Source organism: Arvicola amphibius, chromosome 3 (genome assembly GCF_903992535.2).
Source record: "Arvicola amphibius chromosome 3, mArvAmp1.2, whole genome shotgun sequence".
NCBI classification, from domain to species: Eukaryota; Metazoa; Chordata; class Mammalia; order Rodentia; family Cricetidae; genus Arvicola; species Arvicola amphibius.
Genome location: NC_052049.1, coordinates 187,622,083 through 187,638,666, shown reverse-complemented (window position 1 = coordinate 187,638,666; position 16,584 = coordinate 187,622,083). Strand labels below are relative to the sequence as shown.

Sequence of the window (16,584 nt, the reverse complement as noted above, 5' to 3'; positions counted from 1 at the left end):
CGAGGCACATGACAGAATTAGTCAGCAAGGATGCTGATAGAATCATTAAGCTATAGTCCATGTGTTCTAACAGTCACATAAGACATGGATGATTAAACATGTGCATCTGATGTCTAAAGATTAAAGCCTCAGATTGGAAAACACATTAAATAGGATTAATGGCAGACAAGATGTTAGACTGGGAAAAAATTAGTAAATTTAAGAACACGTCAGTAAACATTAAATGCAGCCTAAAGAGAGAACAAAATTTTAGAAGTGAAGAACAGTTCATCACTGCGCTGCAGGATGCCCAGCACCTGGGGCTTTCTCAGCCTGATGAAGGACATGGATGGCCGATCTATAATGATCTCATTAAGGAGTGGGTGACTGCTGGCCCCTTGCTGTGAGGACTACAAGAGGAAAGTCCACATTGTGCTGAAGACTCTGGCGGAGTCAAGCCAAGAAATGTGTGTGTGTGTGTGTGTGTGTGTGTGTGTGTGTGTCTGTCTGTCTGTCTGTCTGACCGTGTCTGTGTGTGTAGCCCCTTATAGGAATGGGAACAGCTTCTTGTAGACCAGAGCAAGCTGGGAAATGTGGTCTTTCAGCAGGGACATGCAGGGGTTGGTTGGTTATTATTCCCCTTAAATTCTAGCCAATCTTGTACAGCAGGGTGTGCAGCCACTGTTTTGAGAAGATTATGAATTCCTTTGCAAGATGGAAAAAGTTCAAAGAGGAAGCCAGGAAAACAAACATCCAGAAGAAGCTGGGGGTCAAGAGGCCAGGGAAGAAGAATTCTACACAGGGAAAGAGAAAATCCAGAACTACTGTGAGGGCAGCTGCTTAGTCTGTAAGGGAAGGCTGAGGACAGAGAGAGAGGCCCACAACCCCTGCTGAAGGAAGCCTGGGCATGACCACTGGGGCCTGTCTGGGGACAGGGACAAAGGCTTCCAAGAAAGGCCCAGAGGGAGGGCAGCTGGCTCCTGGCAGGATTTCCAGAGTTGACAGCTCCTTTGCCAGTCTATCTCACCACTGACAAATGGGGTAGGAGAAAGTTTGTGCCTGGTTTTTGCCCCCGGGAACTCAGCCTGCTGGTGAGGCTGGGTGGGGGCAGGTGCTGAGCCGGGCTTCATCTGGGTGGGGGCACCCAGCTCACTAGTGAGGACCAGAAGTACTTAACCCTGCAGGAAAGGGGACATGGAACAGATGGCAAAGAGCACAGCTTAGGTTTCTAAGCCAGGCTCAAGACCAGTGAGTAGACAGTATCTCGGAATCCCCAGGACGGGCTTGGTAAAGCCGGCAGTGTGACTGGGGGCTTTCACGTTCTGATGTGGGCAGGAAGAGCACAGTGCCCAGACAGGCCTTCCCACTCCATGGATTGTGTACCCACGGGCTCAGTAGGGAGGCTACCCAGTAATTTCCAGAAGAATGAGAGGTTTTAGGGCTTTGACAGCCTGGAATAGCTCTGAGTGGTTTCCATATAAAGAGTCAAAATCATTAGGCAAACCTGCCTGGAAACAAGACCACACCCCGCCCTGCCCAGGGTTGGAGAGCAGCTGAGCTAGGCCATTCAAGGCCTCGCGGGCTCTTTCTGTTCTCACATCCAGACGGCCTTGACAAGTTCGCTTCATCACGGTGCTCCAGGCGGCATACGCGCAGCCCATCTCCTACGACCGAGAGGAGGGAACCTGGCAGACCCTCACTTGAACACCATCATCCAGGGCCCATTGACCGGGCAGGTCCCTGACAGTGTGACAGGAGTGAGACGTGGGCTCTTACCACCAGGGGGCGAGCAGCGGGAGCAGCGGCTTGTTCTGAGAGGCACACGTTGGTCAGAAGTCGTGTACACAGTGGGGAAAACCTGAACCGGAGGACAGAATGGTGGGGCACATCCAGCAGGAAAAGCGGGAAACTAGAGACTTTGGATTGCAGGCTCGTGCAGAGTGAAGGACAGGGATTTCCTCACAGCTCCCTGTGAAGCTCTGTGTCAGAGAACAGTAGTGCACCCAGCAGGAGAAGCCTAGGCCTGGAGACCAAATGCCGCACATGCAGAGGGGAGGAAGAGCGGGCAGGCTCCAGGAGGACCAGAGCAGAGCTAGTCAAAGTCAGCCAGGAGGACCAGACATCCTGTACGTCATTTAATTTTCTTTATCAGTCACAAAAGTAAAAGGAAGGAAGGGAGAGAGGATGGAAGACAGAGGAAGGAAGGGAAGGGAAGGAAGCCCGGGTAAGGCAGGTGTGTGGGCAGCAGCTTCTGCGCTGCAAGGACACCAGAGTCAGAAGGGAGGCCTGGCCAGCCAACCTGGCCCCATCGCCCACACTGACCGCGGCTTCCTCTGTTTCTACTCCCTGCTTGGAGACCGTCCCAGCTGCGCTGACACACTCCTTTGCTTGTCTGTCTGCTTGCTTCTCCTCCCCCTCCTTCCGTCTGTCCTTTCTTTCCTTCCTCCCGTCCTTCCTGGTCAGGGTCTCTCTATGTACCCCTGGCTGTCTTGGAGCTCACTCTGGAGACCAGGCTGGCCTCAAACTCTGAGATCAGCCTGTCTCAGGCCACCACAGGCTTCTTCTCCAGGCTCCATGTTGCTGTTGAGCCAAACCTGGCCCTGTGTTCCCAGCGAGTTCCTGGGCGCAGGCCCTCAGCCTCACTCCTCCCTGCTGGGCTCCAGACTCCACACCGAGGGACTTGGGGACCCTGACAGGGTATACATAGGAACTACTTAGTGCCCTTTGGGTGGTCGGTCTAAAGACTCTGAGAATCTTGTTGAAATGGAGATTCTGATTCAGGGTCTAGGTGAACTGCACGCCATGTGTCAGGCTCCCAGGCCCCAGTGAGGGCCCAGGCCGTGGAGCATGCCTGACATGGCTGGTGAGTCCCAGACCTGCCTTTCTCTGCCAAGGCATTCAGGATAGGTGGGCCTTCTCTGAGACAGAGGCCAAACACTGTCCCTCTAAAGCAGAGAAACAATAATGGGATCCACCTCACGGAGTTAGGAGAGGAGGGTCAGTGGTCTCAAAGAGGGCTGAGTACAGACGGTGGGAGCTGCTGTCACCAAATCTGGGACATATGGCAAAATATTGAATACCTTTCTTATCACGTTGGCCAAACCTGCTTTGGTTTGGGGGTCCTGCTTTGGGACAGTCCCCCCTCAACTGGAAGCATTCAAGGAGCCATGCTGCAGGAGGGCTGGTGGAAGACAGGTTTCAGGTCCCTCCTAGTGTGGCCTTGGCAGGGCAAGTTACCTTATTGGGAGCCATTTCATTGAATTAATAAGGTCAGGAGGTGATCTGAAGAGGCTTTGGGACCTAGAAAGAAGAAAACACTCCAAGTGGATGGAAGTATCTGTGCATTTGTCTGGTAAGAACAGGCAGGAGGGCAGCAAGGGACTTAGGACACAGCCCAGTGTCTCAGGACCCACTGTACGTATCTCACTTTTTTTAGGTTAAAAATAAGTGGCTTGGTTTGGCTCACACTGCAGGAGAGGAAGCTCCGCAAAGCCTTGAACCCCAGGGCTGGGTCATAATGGTCATGAGAATCATGAGGGACACATGATCCATGTCCTAAAACCTAGCTGTGGAAACCAGTCCTCAGGGGATCCTGTTTGTTCCAGCCAGTTCACCACGGGAACTAGTGTAGCGGCTCCCAGTCTTTCTGGGTCCTTCTTCTGCAGGGTGATTTCAGGGATATTGGTCTGGAGTGTGTGTGTGTGTGTGTGTGTGTGTGTGTGTGTGTCTAGGTCTGGTTTGTTTAGTTTGGTGTGGGGTTTTTTTTGGTTGTTTTGGGAGAAGGGCCTGCTATGTGGTCCAGGCTGGCCTTGAACGCTCCACCCTCATTTCCCTAGTGCTGGTCCATGGCCGTGTGCCACACCTGGCCTCACATTTGCTCTGTTTTGTTCTTCACTTTCTGAATTCTGACAGTGTGGAAAGTGTAATACTGTAGGAATCACTAAGTGAACAATTCCTTGTGAATATAAAAGTCTCGGTTTTCAGATTCTACACCAACCCATGTAGTGGGTGTAGCCACGGTGGTGACTCACTTAGTGGGTTCAGATGCAATAAAATGGAGCACGAGGCTGGCACATCCACGTGCAGAAGGTGGGGCTCCTTGCACTATGTCGGCAGTTTGTACCTTTGAAACGATACCAAAATTTAAGTTGTGAAGATACACTCTTGAACTGTTTGCTAAAAGAGCATTATAAACAGGATGCCTGTTTTACAGGGTTTGCCTCTCTCAGTGTAAAAACTGTCCCCTGAGATCGTGTGAATTTCCCGGTTGCCACCCTGATCCTCCTCCAGGGAAGCATTGGTCTCTAGGAAGCAGGAAATGGGTGGATCAGAGAAGCAAACTTATCAGCATCCTGTGGGAGAAAGGGGTGCCACTGGCAGCCATGTGAAGGAAGAGCAGGGGCGGTTGTTCATGGCACATGGCTCACCGTCCTCTTTGGTCTGCTCGCTGCCAGCTCTGGGCTATGCTTCAGGTGTGAGAAGGTCAGCACCTCGGCAGCAGGCACCCTGTCACCCTGCACCCAGGACAGAGGACACAGCATGGCCGTGAGGGCACGGAGGAAAGTGTGTGTGGCCCCATCTCAAGCACAGTTTTCGGAGTTGGGGTCAATGGTTTCTGCGCAGACAGAGAGCCCAGGGGCCCTCGGTCTGCAGTGCTGCTGGTGGCCAGCAAGGAGCAGGGTGAGAAGGTGAGAGGAGGCCCAGGAGGGAGCTGGAGTCCATTCTCGCTGTGTCCGTGTGGTGGCTGTATATGTGAAGGAGTCTTCAGTAACTCCTCACAGCTCCTGTTAAAATACCACTGTGGTCTGTGGGATGAGACCCATCCCTGGAGCTGAACCCCAGGGACTTTAGCACAGAAGTCCCTGCCCGTGTGTGAGTGTGTGTGTGTATGTGTGTGTGCGCGCGCGCGTGCACATGCGTGTGTGAGCATGTGTATGCATGTGTGCGTGCACACGTATGCTTTTGTATGCACGTGTGTGCATGTGTGTATGCGCATGTGTATGTGTGTATGCACATGTGTACTTGTGCATGCATGTGTGCACATGTGCGCATGTGTGTACATGCTTGTGTGTGTGTTTTACATGACCTTTGTACCCAGAGGACTCTGGAAAGAGGTGTGGATGTGTGGCGGCTTTGGGTCTGGCTCACCTTGCTGGACTTTTTTGTCCCGTTTCTGCCTGGGTCATGTTGCTCTGTAATCAGCCATCACCCTGCCTGGGCTACTGGACACTGCTGTGTGTTGTGTCCATTTCCTGTTGAAGAAAAGGGCAGTGGGATTTTCCTTGAGTCCCCTCATCAGGTACTCTTCCCTTCAGTCACACCTTTGAATTGAGGCTGCACGAGGAGGAAACATGTCCACGTGCTGTGCTACATGCTAATGTCCACATGCTGTGCTACATGCTAATGTCCACGTGCTGTGCTACATGCTAATGTCCACGTGCTATGCTACATGCTAATGTTCACGTGCTGTGCTACATGCTAATGTTCATGTGCTCTACTACATGCTGATGTCCACGTGCTCTACTACATGCTAATCTGGGCCACTTAGTTCAAAGGGAAGGAAAGGAGACACCCAGGGCTTGGTAAGGGTGCCTGGTTATTTGTGTGGCCTGTGGCTGACCCCACAGGACTCTGAGAAACATGGTCTCCATTTCATTTGCTAAGGACATATGAGTTAACCATGAATCTGCCAGAGGCTTTGCTCAGTGACACAGGATCACTCCACAATACCCTGGCCCTAGGTTCCTGAAGCATTTATCCCACATCCTCATTAAAATGGCTTTCAGGTCGTTCCAGGCAACAGCTACATATTTATCAGAGGAGCTCTTAATCCTGCCAGTTGAGAATAAAAAGCCAAATTCGAAGCAAGCTTTAATTAAACACTAGCCAGGTAGATGGGCTCTAGCCAGGCCCATGCCCAGGTTCCCAGGAAGTGGCCCCAAAACACAGTCACATTTTGCAGGAGCTTAAGAAAGCCAAACTTAAGTTCACATCTCCCAGTCAGGCCAAGCATACATCCTGACATACTTTCTGCTTTATCCACCCAGGAGCAAGAGTACATCCTGATGTATTTCCTGCCCGTGACCTCCCACCCACGTGTGATCAGGGCAGATGTGTCAAACAAACTTGTCTAGGGGAGTGAGAACGTGTGGCTTGTCACCCCACAAACAGCAGCCTCAGCATTTCCGGAACTATCTGTCCTTGGGCAAGGGGCTTGCAGATAGAGGCATTTTTGTTTCATGGGTCTCTTAGGCATAGTTGTTAAAATTTAAAATGTACCTTTGGCTCTCACAGAACCCCGGCTGGGTAACAACCAGCCTTATGCCTGTGCTGTCTGCTATTTCTGGCTCCACACAGGAACACAGAAATAACGTTAGAAGGACAAACTCTAAAGGTGTATTTAATTCAGCATCTATTAGATGAATCAGCTCACCCTTCTGAAAAGCAAGGTGGAACAAGAACTGGGGGCTGGGCATTGTGGCTTCTGTTTGGAAATCTCTTACCTGCAGCCCGTAGCTGCTGACAGCACTGGCCAGGGCAGAACCCAAAGTGTGACTGTGATCTCTTGGCCAAAGAGCAGGTCAAAGACAGCACTCTTCACATGGCTGAGGCGCCATTCTAGAATGTCCCAGCTTCACAGAGCATGGAATGGGAGCAGAAAGGAAGCTATCAGATGTCAGCTCAGGACATCTCCGCCCTGGCCAGGATTGGGGGTGTGGCTCCTGCTGTGTGCTAGAGGGAAGGTACAGTAGCGTGGCTACCAGGACATCAGTGTTACGTTTCCTTAAGAAGCTAAAAATAGATATCACTCCTGAGCATAGACTCAAGAAATCAGTCAGTGGACACACCTGCACAGCCATGTAGATACCGTCAAGTAATGGGATTTTCACAGGAGCCATCAACATACGAATGAGAGAAAGTGTTTTATACACACACACACACACACACACACACACACACACACACGGGGTGGGAGCAGAGAAAGGAAGATCCCTAAAACAGAATGACATTGTCATTTACAGGCCAGGGAGTGGAATTAAGTCATTAAGCAAACAAGCCAGACACAGAAGGACAGATGTACATTTTCCTCACATATGGACTCCAGCTTTTCACAAAGCAGGAGGATCGAGGTGTTACTGAGGGGCTGCTGTTGGGACCGGTGGTTTAGGGTCTTGGTGGTCATCAAAGATGGACTCCATTCCGAAGAGCAGAGCCGGGCAGCTTACACAGTGCAGGGGAGCAGTGGGCTCCTGAGGGGTCATGAGAGGTTAAGAGCATTGCCTGCTCTTCCAAAGGTCCTGAGTTCAATTCCCAGCAACCACATGGTGGCTCACAACCATCTGTAATGGGGTCTGGTGCCCTCTTCTGGCCTGCAGGCATACAGACAGACAGAATGTTGTATACAAAATAAATAAATAATTTTTTTTTTTTTAAAAAAAGTGCTTCTCTTAAAAAAAAAAAAGACTTACTGTTTGGGGCTTCTTTTAATGGGGTCCAGGAGGAGGAGCTGGTTGCTATGGGGTGTGTGTGTGTGTGGTTCTCTTTTTTGATTTACAGGTTTGGTTTATGCAAGTTTTTGTTTAGTAAGGATGTCTTTTACCATGATGCATCTGATTTTACTGATATGCACATCCAGTTGTGCACAGGCATATGATGCTAAATGGGGAGCAGGCGTTCCCTAAAAGTGTGCTCAGAGGATGCAGATAGTCTTACTGTGTAGACACCTCAAATTAATTCAGGCTTACCCCCACCCCTCGCCATACATGCAAGTAGGATTCTCAGAACATGTCTGATGGAAGCTGACCAGAAAAGGGTGCTTGCTGGAGGTTGCTAGGGAAGGGAGAGCATTGCACTGCTGGAGGGGAGGTGTGCGCACAGACTAGGAGAGTGTGTGCACAGATGAAGAGAGTGTGCGAACAGATGAGGAGTGTGTGTGAACAGATGAGGAGAGTGTGCGCACAGGTGAGGAGAGTGTGCACACAGGTGAGGGTCACTGTTGGAGGAAAGTGTGCACGCAGATGAGGAGAGTGTGTGCACAGATGAGGAGAGTGTGCAAACAGATGAGGGTCACTGTTGGAGGAGAGTGTGCGCACAGATGAGGAGAGTGTGTGCACAGACGAGGAGAGTGTGCGCACAGACGAGGAGAGTGTGCACACAGACAAGGAGAGTGTGCACACAGAAGAGGAGAGTGCACACAGATGAAGAGAGTGTGCACACAGGTGAGAGTGCACACAGATGAGGAGAGTGTGTGCACAGATGAGGGTCACTGTTGGAGGATAGTGTGCACACAGATGAGGAGAGTGTGTGCACAGACGAGGAGAGTGTGTGCACAGATGAGAATCCAGCCAAGAGGAGCCTCAGAGAGGGACCAGCATAAGAGGGCTGAGAGGCAAAGTGAGGGGGTTGTGTGTGATCAAAGCATATCGCATCGTCTGTGAAACCGGTAAAATGAAAGCCGGTGTTTAAGCTGATGATGGACACTAGGAGGATGAATAGCTTCTGACAGTGGGGTTGCGGCTGACTGGCTTCAGTCCTCCAGCAGCTTTAGAGCCTTTGAATCACAGCTCAGCACTGCTCTTCCTATGGTCTTCATCCTGCTTCTAATTATTCTGAATTTATAATACTTTATTTTTAGTCATACCAAAGTTTGGTGATCCTGGCATCACCTGTATTCACTGTGGATAAGGAATATCCCAACACTCCTGTCTCTCTCAGGTGGGCAAGGGTGGGTGTGTGATGTCTAATCTAGAATACTAACTAGCTGCCATTGTGATAGTTTTTGAGAAGGAATCACAGGAGCCCAGACAGTTGTCCTGCCCAGATGAGTTAAACCAGGACTGAGGTGAGCATTGAGTAAGTGTGAACTGGGATCAGACCAGTTAAACCAGGACTGAGGTGAGCATTGAGTAAGTGTGAACTGGGATCAGACCAGTTAAACCAGGACTGAGGTGAGCATTGAGCGAGTGTGAACTGGAATCATGCTATCCCAGGCCACTGTCCTTGCTCCTGGGAAGCCTTGGGCAGGGGAGCCAGATGTCATGGCTCAATTAAGGAAGCCACTGCAAGGACCTCCTTCAGTGTCTGCTGTTCACCCAGGTCCTGGAGACCAGATGCCCAGCTCCATGTAGCCACAGCCTAGGGTTGCTTAGGCTCCTTCCGAGTGAGATTGTTGGGGCCCAGGGTTCGGGTGCAGAGAGCTTTTAAGCCCGGCAATATCTGACGGGAAGCAAATTTCCAAGCGCTTCTAAGAGAGGGGTCCTGAAGTTTTACTGTGGGCTTAGCTAGGGAAGAGTCTGAGTAAAGGAGGCCAAAGGGGCTGAGATCAGCAGGATCTGTTGTAGCCATGCCAAGTCTGGGGAATATATGAGCAGTCTTGGAAGATCTTTCTGTAGTTCCTCACGGTGGGGGAGGGGGCGGGACCAGCTATACAGCTCCCCCAGGTTCAGCTTAGGTAGAGGACTATTTGGGACCTAAGTGTTTGGATGAGTCACAACTTAAAACAAATTCATTGTTTCTTCACTCTGCCGATATTTTATAGGGAAAGGTCAACTCTATTGTGCTGCTTGCTGTTTATGCAGGTTCTAATTTCAGGGTCCTCAGAGTCCAGCTGATGTCTAAAGGGGTAACTTTACTCCCATCCTCCCCACACAGAGAAACTGAAGAGCTTAAGAATGACCCAGAGATGCCCTTCAGCTAGGGCCCGACTCAGTCAGGAGTCTCCAGAGAGGGTGACCTAATCCTGAAGGTCCAGCCACAGAGGGAGGCACAGGGTGACCCTGTCTCAGCTGGCTAAGTCACTGGGCTCCATTGCTCCACGGCAGATAAAGGCCACACTGCCTGTGGAACAAGACCACCCTCCTACTTGCCCTAGCAGAACAGCGTGGCCCTGAGGCCTCAGACCCCTCTGGTCTCTAGAGCAGTACTGAGCCGGGCAGGCTGTAGAACTCAGCCTGTCAGGTCTGAGCCGACCCTGGGCCTGAGAGTGATCCCTGGGGGGTAACCCCACGGCACAGCAATTACAAGGTGGGGGGGTGGTCATTCTAGGAAGAAATCCCATTTGCTTGGGCGAATCCCCGCAGGTGCTCCTTCTGGGAGAGCTGTGGATTCCCTCCCGGGTGTCCTGCTACTGTCTGTCCAATCAGCAGCACCATGAGGCCTCCAGTGTAGCCACGGATACACGAGGAACAGCTTGCACCTCACGGGAGTGAAGCCTCAGAGCCTTCCTAGTTCTCTCCCTTCCTAAAAGGCTCAGATTCAACACCACTTGACTCTAACGCAATCTTCCATTTCTTGTGGTTACTCGTCAACCAGGAAATAGATGCTCTCCACTTGTCCGTTCATTCTTTCGGTCATAAAGACATTTTAAATGTTCGTGGTTATTCACTGACACCAGCTGGCGGGGTCCCGGTGAGGTCATGGTGGACTCTGATTGTAGTGTCCGTCTCCATGATTAGGGCTGGCAGGGCCATGTGAACCCGGGCTGTTGGGCTGGTCTGCTGACCGGAGCAGTTTCGCGTCCATGGCCGATAGGTGTGCTGGACTGAGAAGCTGAATGCTGGTAATGGAAGGGGTGACAGACCAGAAGGGGCCCAAAATGTTGTGGCCTGTTTCTGCAGGTTTGTGAACTAACTCAAACCAGCTACATCACTCTGCTGGGGACACTCCATAACTGTGGGGCCCTGGGCAGGGATGGCCCTGAGCCAGCCCTAAGCCAGCCCTAAGCCTGTGTCTACCCAGTGCCCAGGCCCTTGCAGAAAACACATGCCCTGCACTGCCTGCCCCTCCCCCACCTAAAGCTCCTCTGTCCCTGGGTAGAGGTAGCACAGGGCTAGGGAGCCTCCAGAGCCATCTCTGGATCACGTGGAAGGAGACGGACCAGGCTACAAAGGGCAGTAGCCCTCAGAGAAGCAAACTCCATAGATCTGCGGCCTTGGGAGGGCCCTTCTGCCTGCACGTGTCAACCCGAAGGCCCTGGGCACAGCCTGGCGCATGCAGGCCAGCACTGTTGATGCGTGGGCTAAGGCTGTCACCAGCATCCTCTGCTTTAAGCCACATGCCAGTGTGTGCTCACTGACTAGCAAGCTGGGCAGAGCCGAGGAGACCATGCTCTCTCTCCCATGCTGCAGGAGGAGGTGTCCCCAGGGAGGCTGTGGGTGGCTGTGGACACGGGACCTGAGAAAGGTGGTGGACCTGTCTGGAACCTGGAGTCTCTCAGCTCGTAAGGACAGGACTTGGCCTCACTTTGCTGCCCTGTCTGTCCTGGGCCCGCCCTCCTATTCCATCCAGGAAGAGCCAGGTGCTTCCAGGGCCCCCAGGATCCGGGCTCACGGGAGCATTCTGCCTATACCAGTCATTCCCTCCGAGCCTGGTGAGGAATGCAGGAAGTAAGCCATGGGCAGTGGCCGAGGGGCACCTCCTTCCTGGAGTTCCACTTGGATCTGCATGGTTCACCTGGTGCCCTGTGTTCTCTCAACAGCAAATGAAACTGGTGGCGGAAAACCTGAAGGAGGAGTCCCAGGAAGACAGAAGGGAAGCTACCTGAGCCCCAGAGTGCTGGCCGTCCTGTCCCCAGCCTCCTGAGGAACACCTGCATCACACCTGCACAGGGCGGAGTACCACCTGAACTCGGGCCAGGTGCTCGGCTGTGTGAAGTGATGGACACAGTGGGCACCCTGACCCTGCAAGGACTGGTTCTGTGGGAGAAGAGGCTGGGACCCTTGGTGGCTCCCTGGTGCCCTCTCATCTGGACCCTCCCAGGGCCCCATGCCCCCCTCCGGCTGCCTCACTTCACTCCAGAGCCTCGGCTGCCCTTGAGCTCCTTCCCTATGGAGTCGCCAGCTTTCCACATGGCATCCACAGGGCCCACGGTGGGGTGGTGGCTTACGGTCTGTGCCCACTATACCAATTCTCAGAAGCCATGCTGAGGGGTCCCCACACCTGAGCGCCTCTTGGTTCTCTATGGCAGTGTGTTAACTGACTCTGAGCTATTAAAGGCGGCCCTCACCCGACTCCTACTCCCTCCCAGACTCTGCAGACGCTTCAGCTGCCCCTAGAGCTAGGTGGTGTGGTGGGGATCCCAGGAGCCAAGCCTCAAAGCTCCCAGCCAGGCCCAGGTTTTCTGCCAGGTTTTCAGCTGCTGCTGCTGACACCCAGGAGAAGCCCGGAATGGGCCAGGACCTGTAGCAGAGTGTGCAGAGTGGCGTTGGTGCCAGGTGCTGTCGGCCATCCCAGCTGAGCCTACGGCATTCACGGATGCAAGTGTGACAGCCGACCCGGGGAAGCAAGTTCTCCAAGAGTGGGCACTGATGCCTTTGCTGGCCCGTGAGCTCTCCTGGCTGCTGTCGAACTCTTCCCCAGTAAGAGCTGGGATAGCCAGCTCCACACAGCTCGGGGATGGAGGGTCAGCAAGAGCTGGGATAGCCTGCTCTACACAGCTCAGGGGTCAGCAAGAGCTGGGATAGCCTGCTCCAAACATCTCAGGGGCTGCACCTGTGTGCCCCACTTTATCAGAGAAGAGGTGGCAGCTCGCTCAGGATCACTTGTTTTTACGAGCCCTGCTCCCGCTTTTGTCCTAATCTTGGAAGCAGAGACACTTCAGGTCACGGTACTGCAGTGGGGTTTGTGGGGTTCCTGATGGAACTTCCTAGATCAGAAAATAGCCACCAAAGAAGACCTGAGCCCTGGGACCCCAAGGTCTCCCCTTAGTCCAGTCTGGGCTCTTGTGTGTGCTGGGAAAGGAAAGGATTCAAATCGAGTCCCTGGCCCTGGCTCCTGGTCCCCCACAGAGCCTGAACCAGGGGAACAGTCACAGGAACATGGCTGGCTGTGAACAAGTGACTCCTCTGCCCACATGCAGCCCCAGCTGCCGCCTTTGCTGGTGGATTCCCCTCTGTAAGGGGCTGTGCGAACGTAGCCAGGCTTCCCTGTGCTCACGACTGATGTTCCTGTGTTCCCACTTGCTTAGCACCAGGGAGAACAGGAGCCTGCCCTGGGCCTGTGACCACGGAGAAGATGGATTTAGGAGTACAGCAGGTCTGACAGACTGGCCGGGCTGTAAGTGTCCCCAGGACTGAGCAGATGGGTGGTCTGTTGTACACAACAGCCATTCCAGACACCGTGGTTTGAATGAAAGAAGGTGTGGGTGACCCTCTAGCTGTTCCCCATCCTGGTGTCTTTGTCTGGGAAGGTGCTGTCCCACTTTGCCCCGCCCCTCCCCACCCCGCCCCACAAGGCCCCGCCCCACCCCGCCCCACCAGGCCCCGCCCCACTCCGCCCCACCAGGCCCCGCCCCACTCCGCCCCACCAGGCCCCGCCCCACTCCGCCCCACCAGGCCCCGCCCCGCCCCGCCCGGCCCACTCCCTCTTGACCCCTCACCCACTTCACCTCATTCTCCGCTAATGTTCTAGTCACTGATCCACCAGCCTGTTCATTGCTGGTGTCACCTCAGCCCTCAGACGAGCCATGGCATTGCCCTGTGAGCCTGGGGGTCCCTACCCACTCCACCTGCCACCCTCAGCCCCCATGATGACTCACCCCAAGGAGAAACCTGCCCATCTGCCATCCTACCTGGCTGCTGAGAAGCCCTTGGCTGGTCACCCTCTGCTTCCAGTTTCTTGACCCTCCTGATTACCAAGAGCTGTGGGACTCCAGCTCTTCTCAAGTGCTCAGACAACCGTGACGTCGGCCCCCACCTGGCGGGCTAAGGAGTACCGTGAGTCAGTGCCCAGGGCAGTGGTGGCTACCAGGGATGGGCCTATAAAGGCCAGAATAAAGTTCAAACCATTTTCCTCAGAACGGAATGGTTGAGGCCCAAGGAGGAAAAGGGGAAGCTCCACCCCGGGAAATGAGAGGAGCCTTTGGATACCATGTACCTGGTCTTCTCCTCACCATCCAGAGGCTTCCACAAAGGTCACTGGGAGGCACACTGCATAGACTGATCGTGGGAAAAGAGCCTTGGCTTCAAGAACCCCAGGCCCAAGGGAGCCAAGTGTCAGCTCAGTCTCTCACACAAGCCTGGTCCCACAGGCCCTGCTGGAAGGCTTCCCAGCAAGACGTGACATAAAGCATGACATGGAGCAGCCGAGCCTGGCTGCAGCCCTCACCAGGAGGGAGGCACTCCAGGGACAGCTACCTCAGTGTTCAAGTTCTCGTACCAGCAGCTTCCAGAAGCAGCCAGGGCTGTATCCAGGGATCCAGGCTCAGGGAGACCTAACCTACTGTCCCAGAGGCTGTGGAGCCTGGGCCTCACTCTGCCAAAGGAAGGTTTGGAGGGCTGGTTCCTCCCACCACATGCAAGGCAAACTTGCCTCCCTCCAGTGCGAGATACAACTGCCACCAAGTCCCAACGGCCAGTAGAACTGGAGGGCAGTGGGGTTGGCCCTAGGCCAGTCACTCGCAGTCACATTCCATAGCCTGAGATGCATGGCCAGCTCTAGTTCTGAGCCACCGACACCCCGGGCACCGCCCTCACACCCTCTCCTGGAGCTCTAGTGGGCGTTCCAGTGCAAGCCAGAGCACCCTGTGCCGGCAGCCCCGGGCGGCCCTAGGGCGGGAAGGGTGTCAGGTGGGGTGTCCCCCACCCCCTTTTCCATTTGTGTCTGTCTGTCTATGGCGCACTATTAACCCCTCTTAGCAGCTAAGTATCTCAGACTCAGAACAAACTTCGAAAGAAATCCAGCCAGGCTTCAAAGTAGAAATCCAGCCCCCCGACCCCCTGCTTCCTTTACACTGGCTCCATTCGATGGGCAAGGAAGCAGGTACACAGAACTTGAGAGACCCGCCCTTTGCCAGCTACCAGGATGGTGCCCATTGCCCATACCCCCCACCTCACAGATCTCCTTCCCAGCATCTAGCATGGTGTCCCCAACCCTAAGCCCTGCAGCTCCTGCCTGCCTCCTTCCAGCAGGAAACAAGTATCAGGGAAAAGGCTAAAGGTCACAGGGTGAAGGCCAGGCAGGTCTGGAGTTTACAAACCCTGCAGCCTCTGAAGGTGCATGCCTGATGCAGTGACCAGATGGCATGGGCCGTGGGGACTCTATGCCTTCATGTTCCACCCAAGGGTGATCTGAGGAGAAGGGGACCCGACAATCTGTCCTCAGGTAAGGGAGCAACGTGGAACAGGTGAGCTGATAGAGGACAGGGAAGGATGGGGCAAAGAACCGACTGAGGTGCAGGGCACCCAGTGGTGCTCACAGAACATTTACCAAAAACAGGCTGTGCACTGTGCCCAAAAACAAATCTTGTACATTTCCAAAGACTGAAGTGATTGCATTCTGATGAAAAGACAGAATCCAGATAGAAAATTCAGCAGGGCCTGACATGGGAAATCCCTACTTGGAAATTAAGCACTTCATAAAACATCACAGTTTAAAGATTTATTTTTATGTGTACGAAGTATTTGCCTACATGTGTATCTGCACACCATGTGGGTGTCTTATCCAAGGAGGCCAGAAGGGGGTGTTGGATCCTCTAGAATTGGAGTCACTGATGGTTGAGAACCACCGTGTACTGGGTGCTAGGAACCCAGTCATCTGCAAGAGCAGCCAGTGCTTCTAACCATAGAGCAATCCCTCCATCCTTGTGCTTCAGTTTAAAAGGATCTCACATTTCTGAGTAGAGAAAAGACAACAGAAATAGAGAAACCTGAAGGAACTCTCAGGGAGTGATGGTGGAGTCACAGACCAGAGTGACCACAAAGTGAGAGCATCACACACACGCTCATGGAATGCGGGATGATAGAGGTGTGTTATGCTAATTGATCACGTTCATGGGATGCAGGATGACAGAGAGGCGTGTGATGTAACTGATTATTAACACAGTCTAGGATCCGGAGGAGCCTAGAGAACAATGAATGCCAGTGCTCAGCTGTCAAGGGGGTCTTCCCACCTCGTGTGAGGGGTCCTCTAGGTTAGGGTGAGGTGGGACATCCACTGTAACTGCTTTAAGCTCCTGAGGTCAGAGACATCACTGCCAGGACAGTGAGCTGAAATAAGCCTTCATCTAAAACCATCTTTATCAGACTCAGGCGACTACAGAAAACCAGGGCTGAGAAGTGGGCTCACTGCTACGGTCCACCTTTCAGTGTGCCGCTTAGGATTCTGGGACTGCTCTGTGAGAGGAATGCGAGTCTGGAACTTTGGGCCAGGAAATCTCTCAAATCCCGTAAGCAGAGATCAGTGGGCTATTCTGGAAGGAACCCGGAAGACATGCATACTGAGGGCATGTGGAGGCCCCTTCATGAGGTCCCAGAGGGACAAGGACTCTTAGGAGCAGGGCTGGAGACAGTTCAAATTATATTTTAGCAAAGCATTCATTCTGTTCATCTCCCAAGATCTGCAGTGCAGCTAAGGATACGGACTGATATGTTTGATGGGGGAAAGTCAAAGAACGTAGAGCATTCAGGCTATGGCATGGCTGCTTATCACCGTTAATACATACCCAGAGTGAAAAACCAGTACAAACTAGGCAAAAAGATTTTAAAGATTGTTTGATGGGGGGAAAATTCAGGCAAATTTGAAAGCCTCAGACAAAGCGTGCAGAGCAACAAACAGTGCTGTAGTTGTTGAGTCCCACGGAGAAACTCGTGCTCCAGGTAAGGAGCCCTG

At 53.2% G+C, this 16,584-nt stretch overlaps 1 protein-coding gene across 2 annotated transcripts in view; it reads left to right on the top strand.

Annotated features, from left to right (window-relative positions):
• Window positions 1-11,987, top strand: part of Ano10 (anoctamin 10) — a 107,746-nt gene extending 95,759 nt beyond the window's left edge. For both annotated transcript variants that reach the window (XM_038322742.2, XM_038322743.2), the window contains exon 13: window positions 11,456-11,987. In XM_038322742.2, the coding sequence (XP_038178670.1) occupies window positions 11,456-11,521 (66 nt within the window). In that variant the 3' untranslated portion in view covers window positions 11,522-11,987. The remainder of the gene's footprint in view (window positions 1-11,455) is intronic.
• Window positions 11,988-16,584: the final 4,597 nt, after the last annotated feature.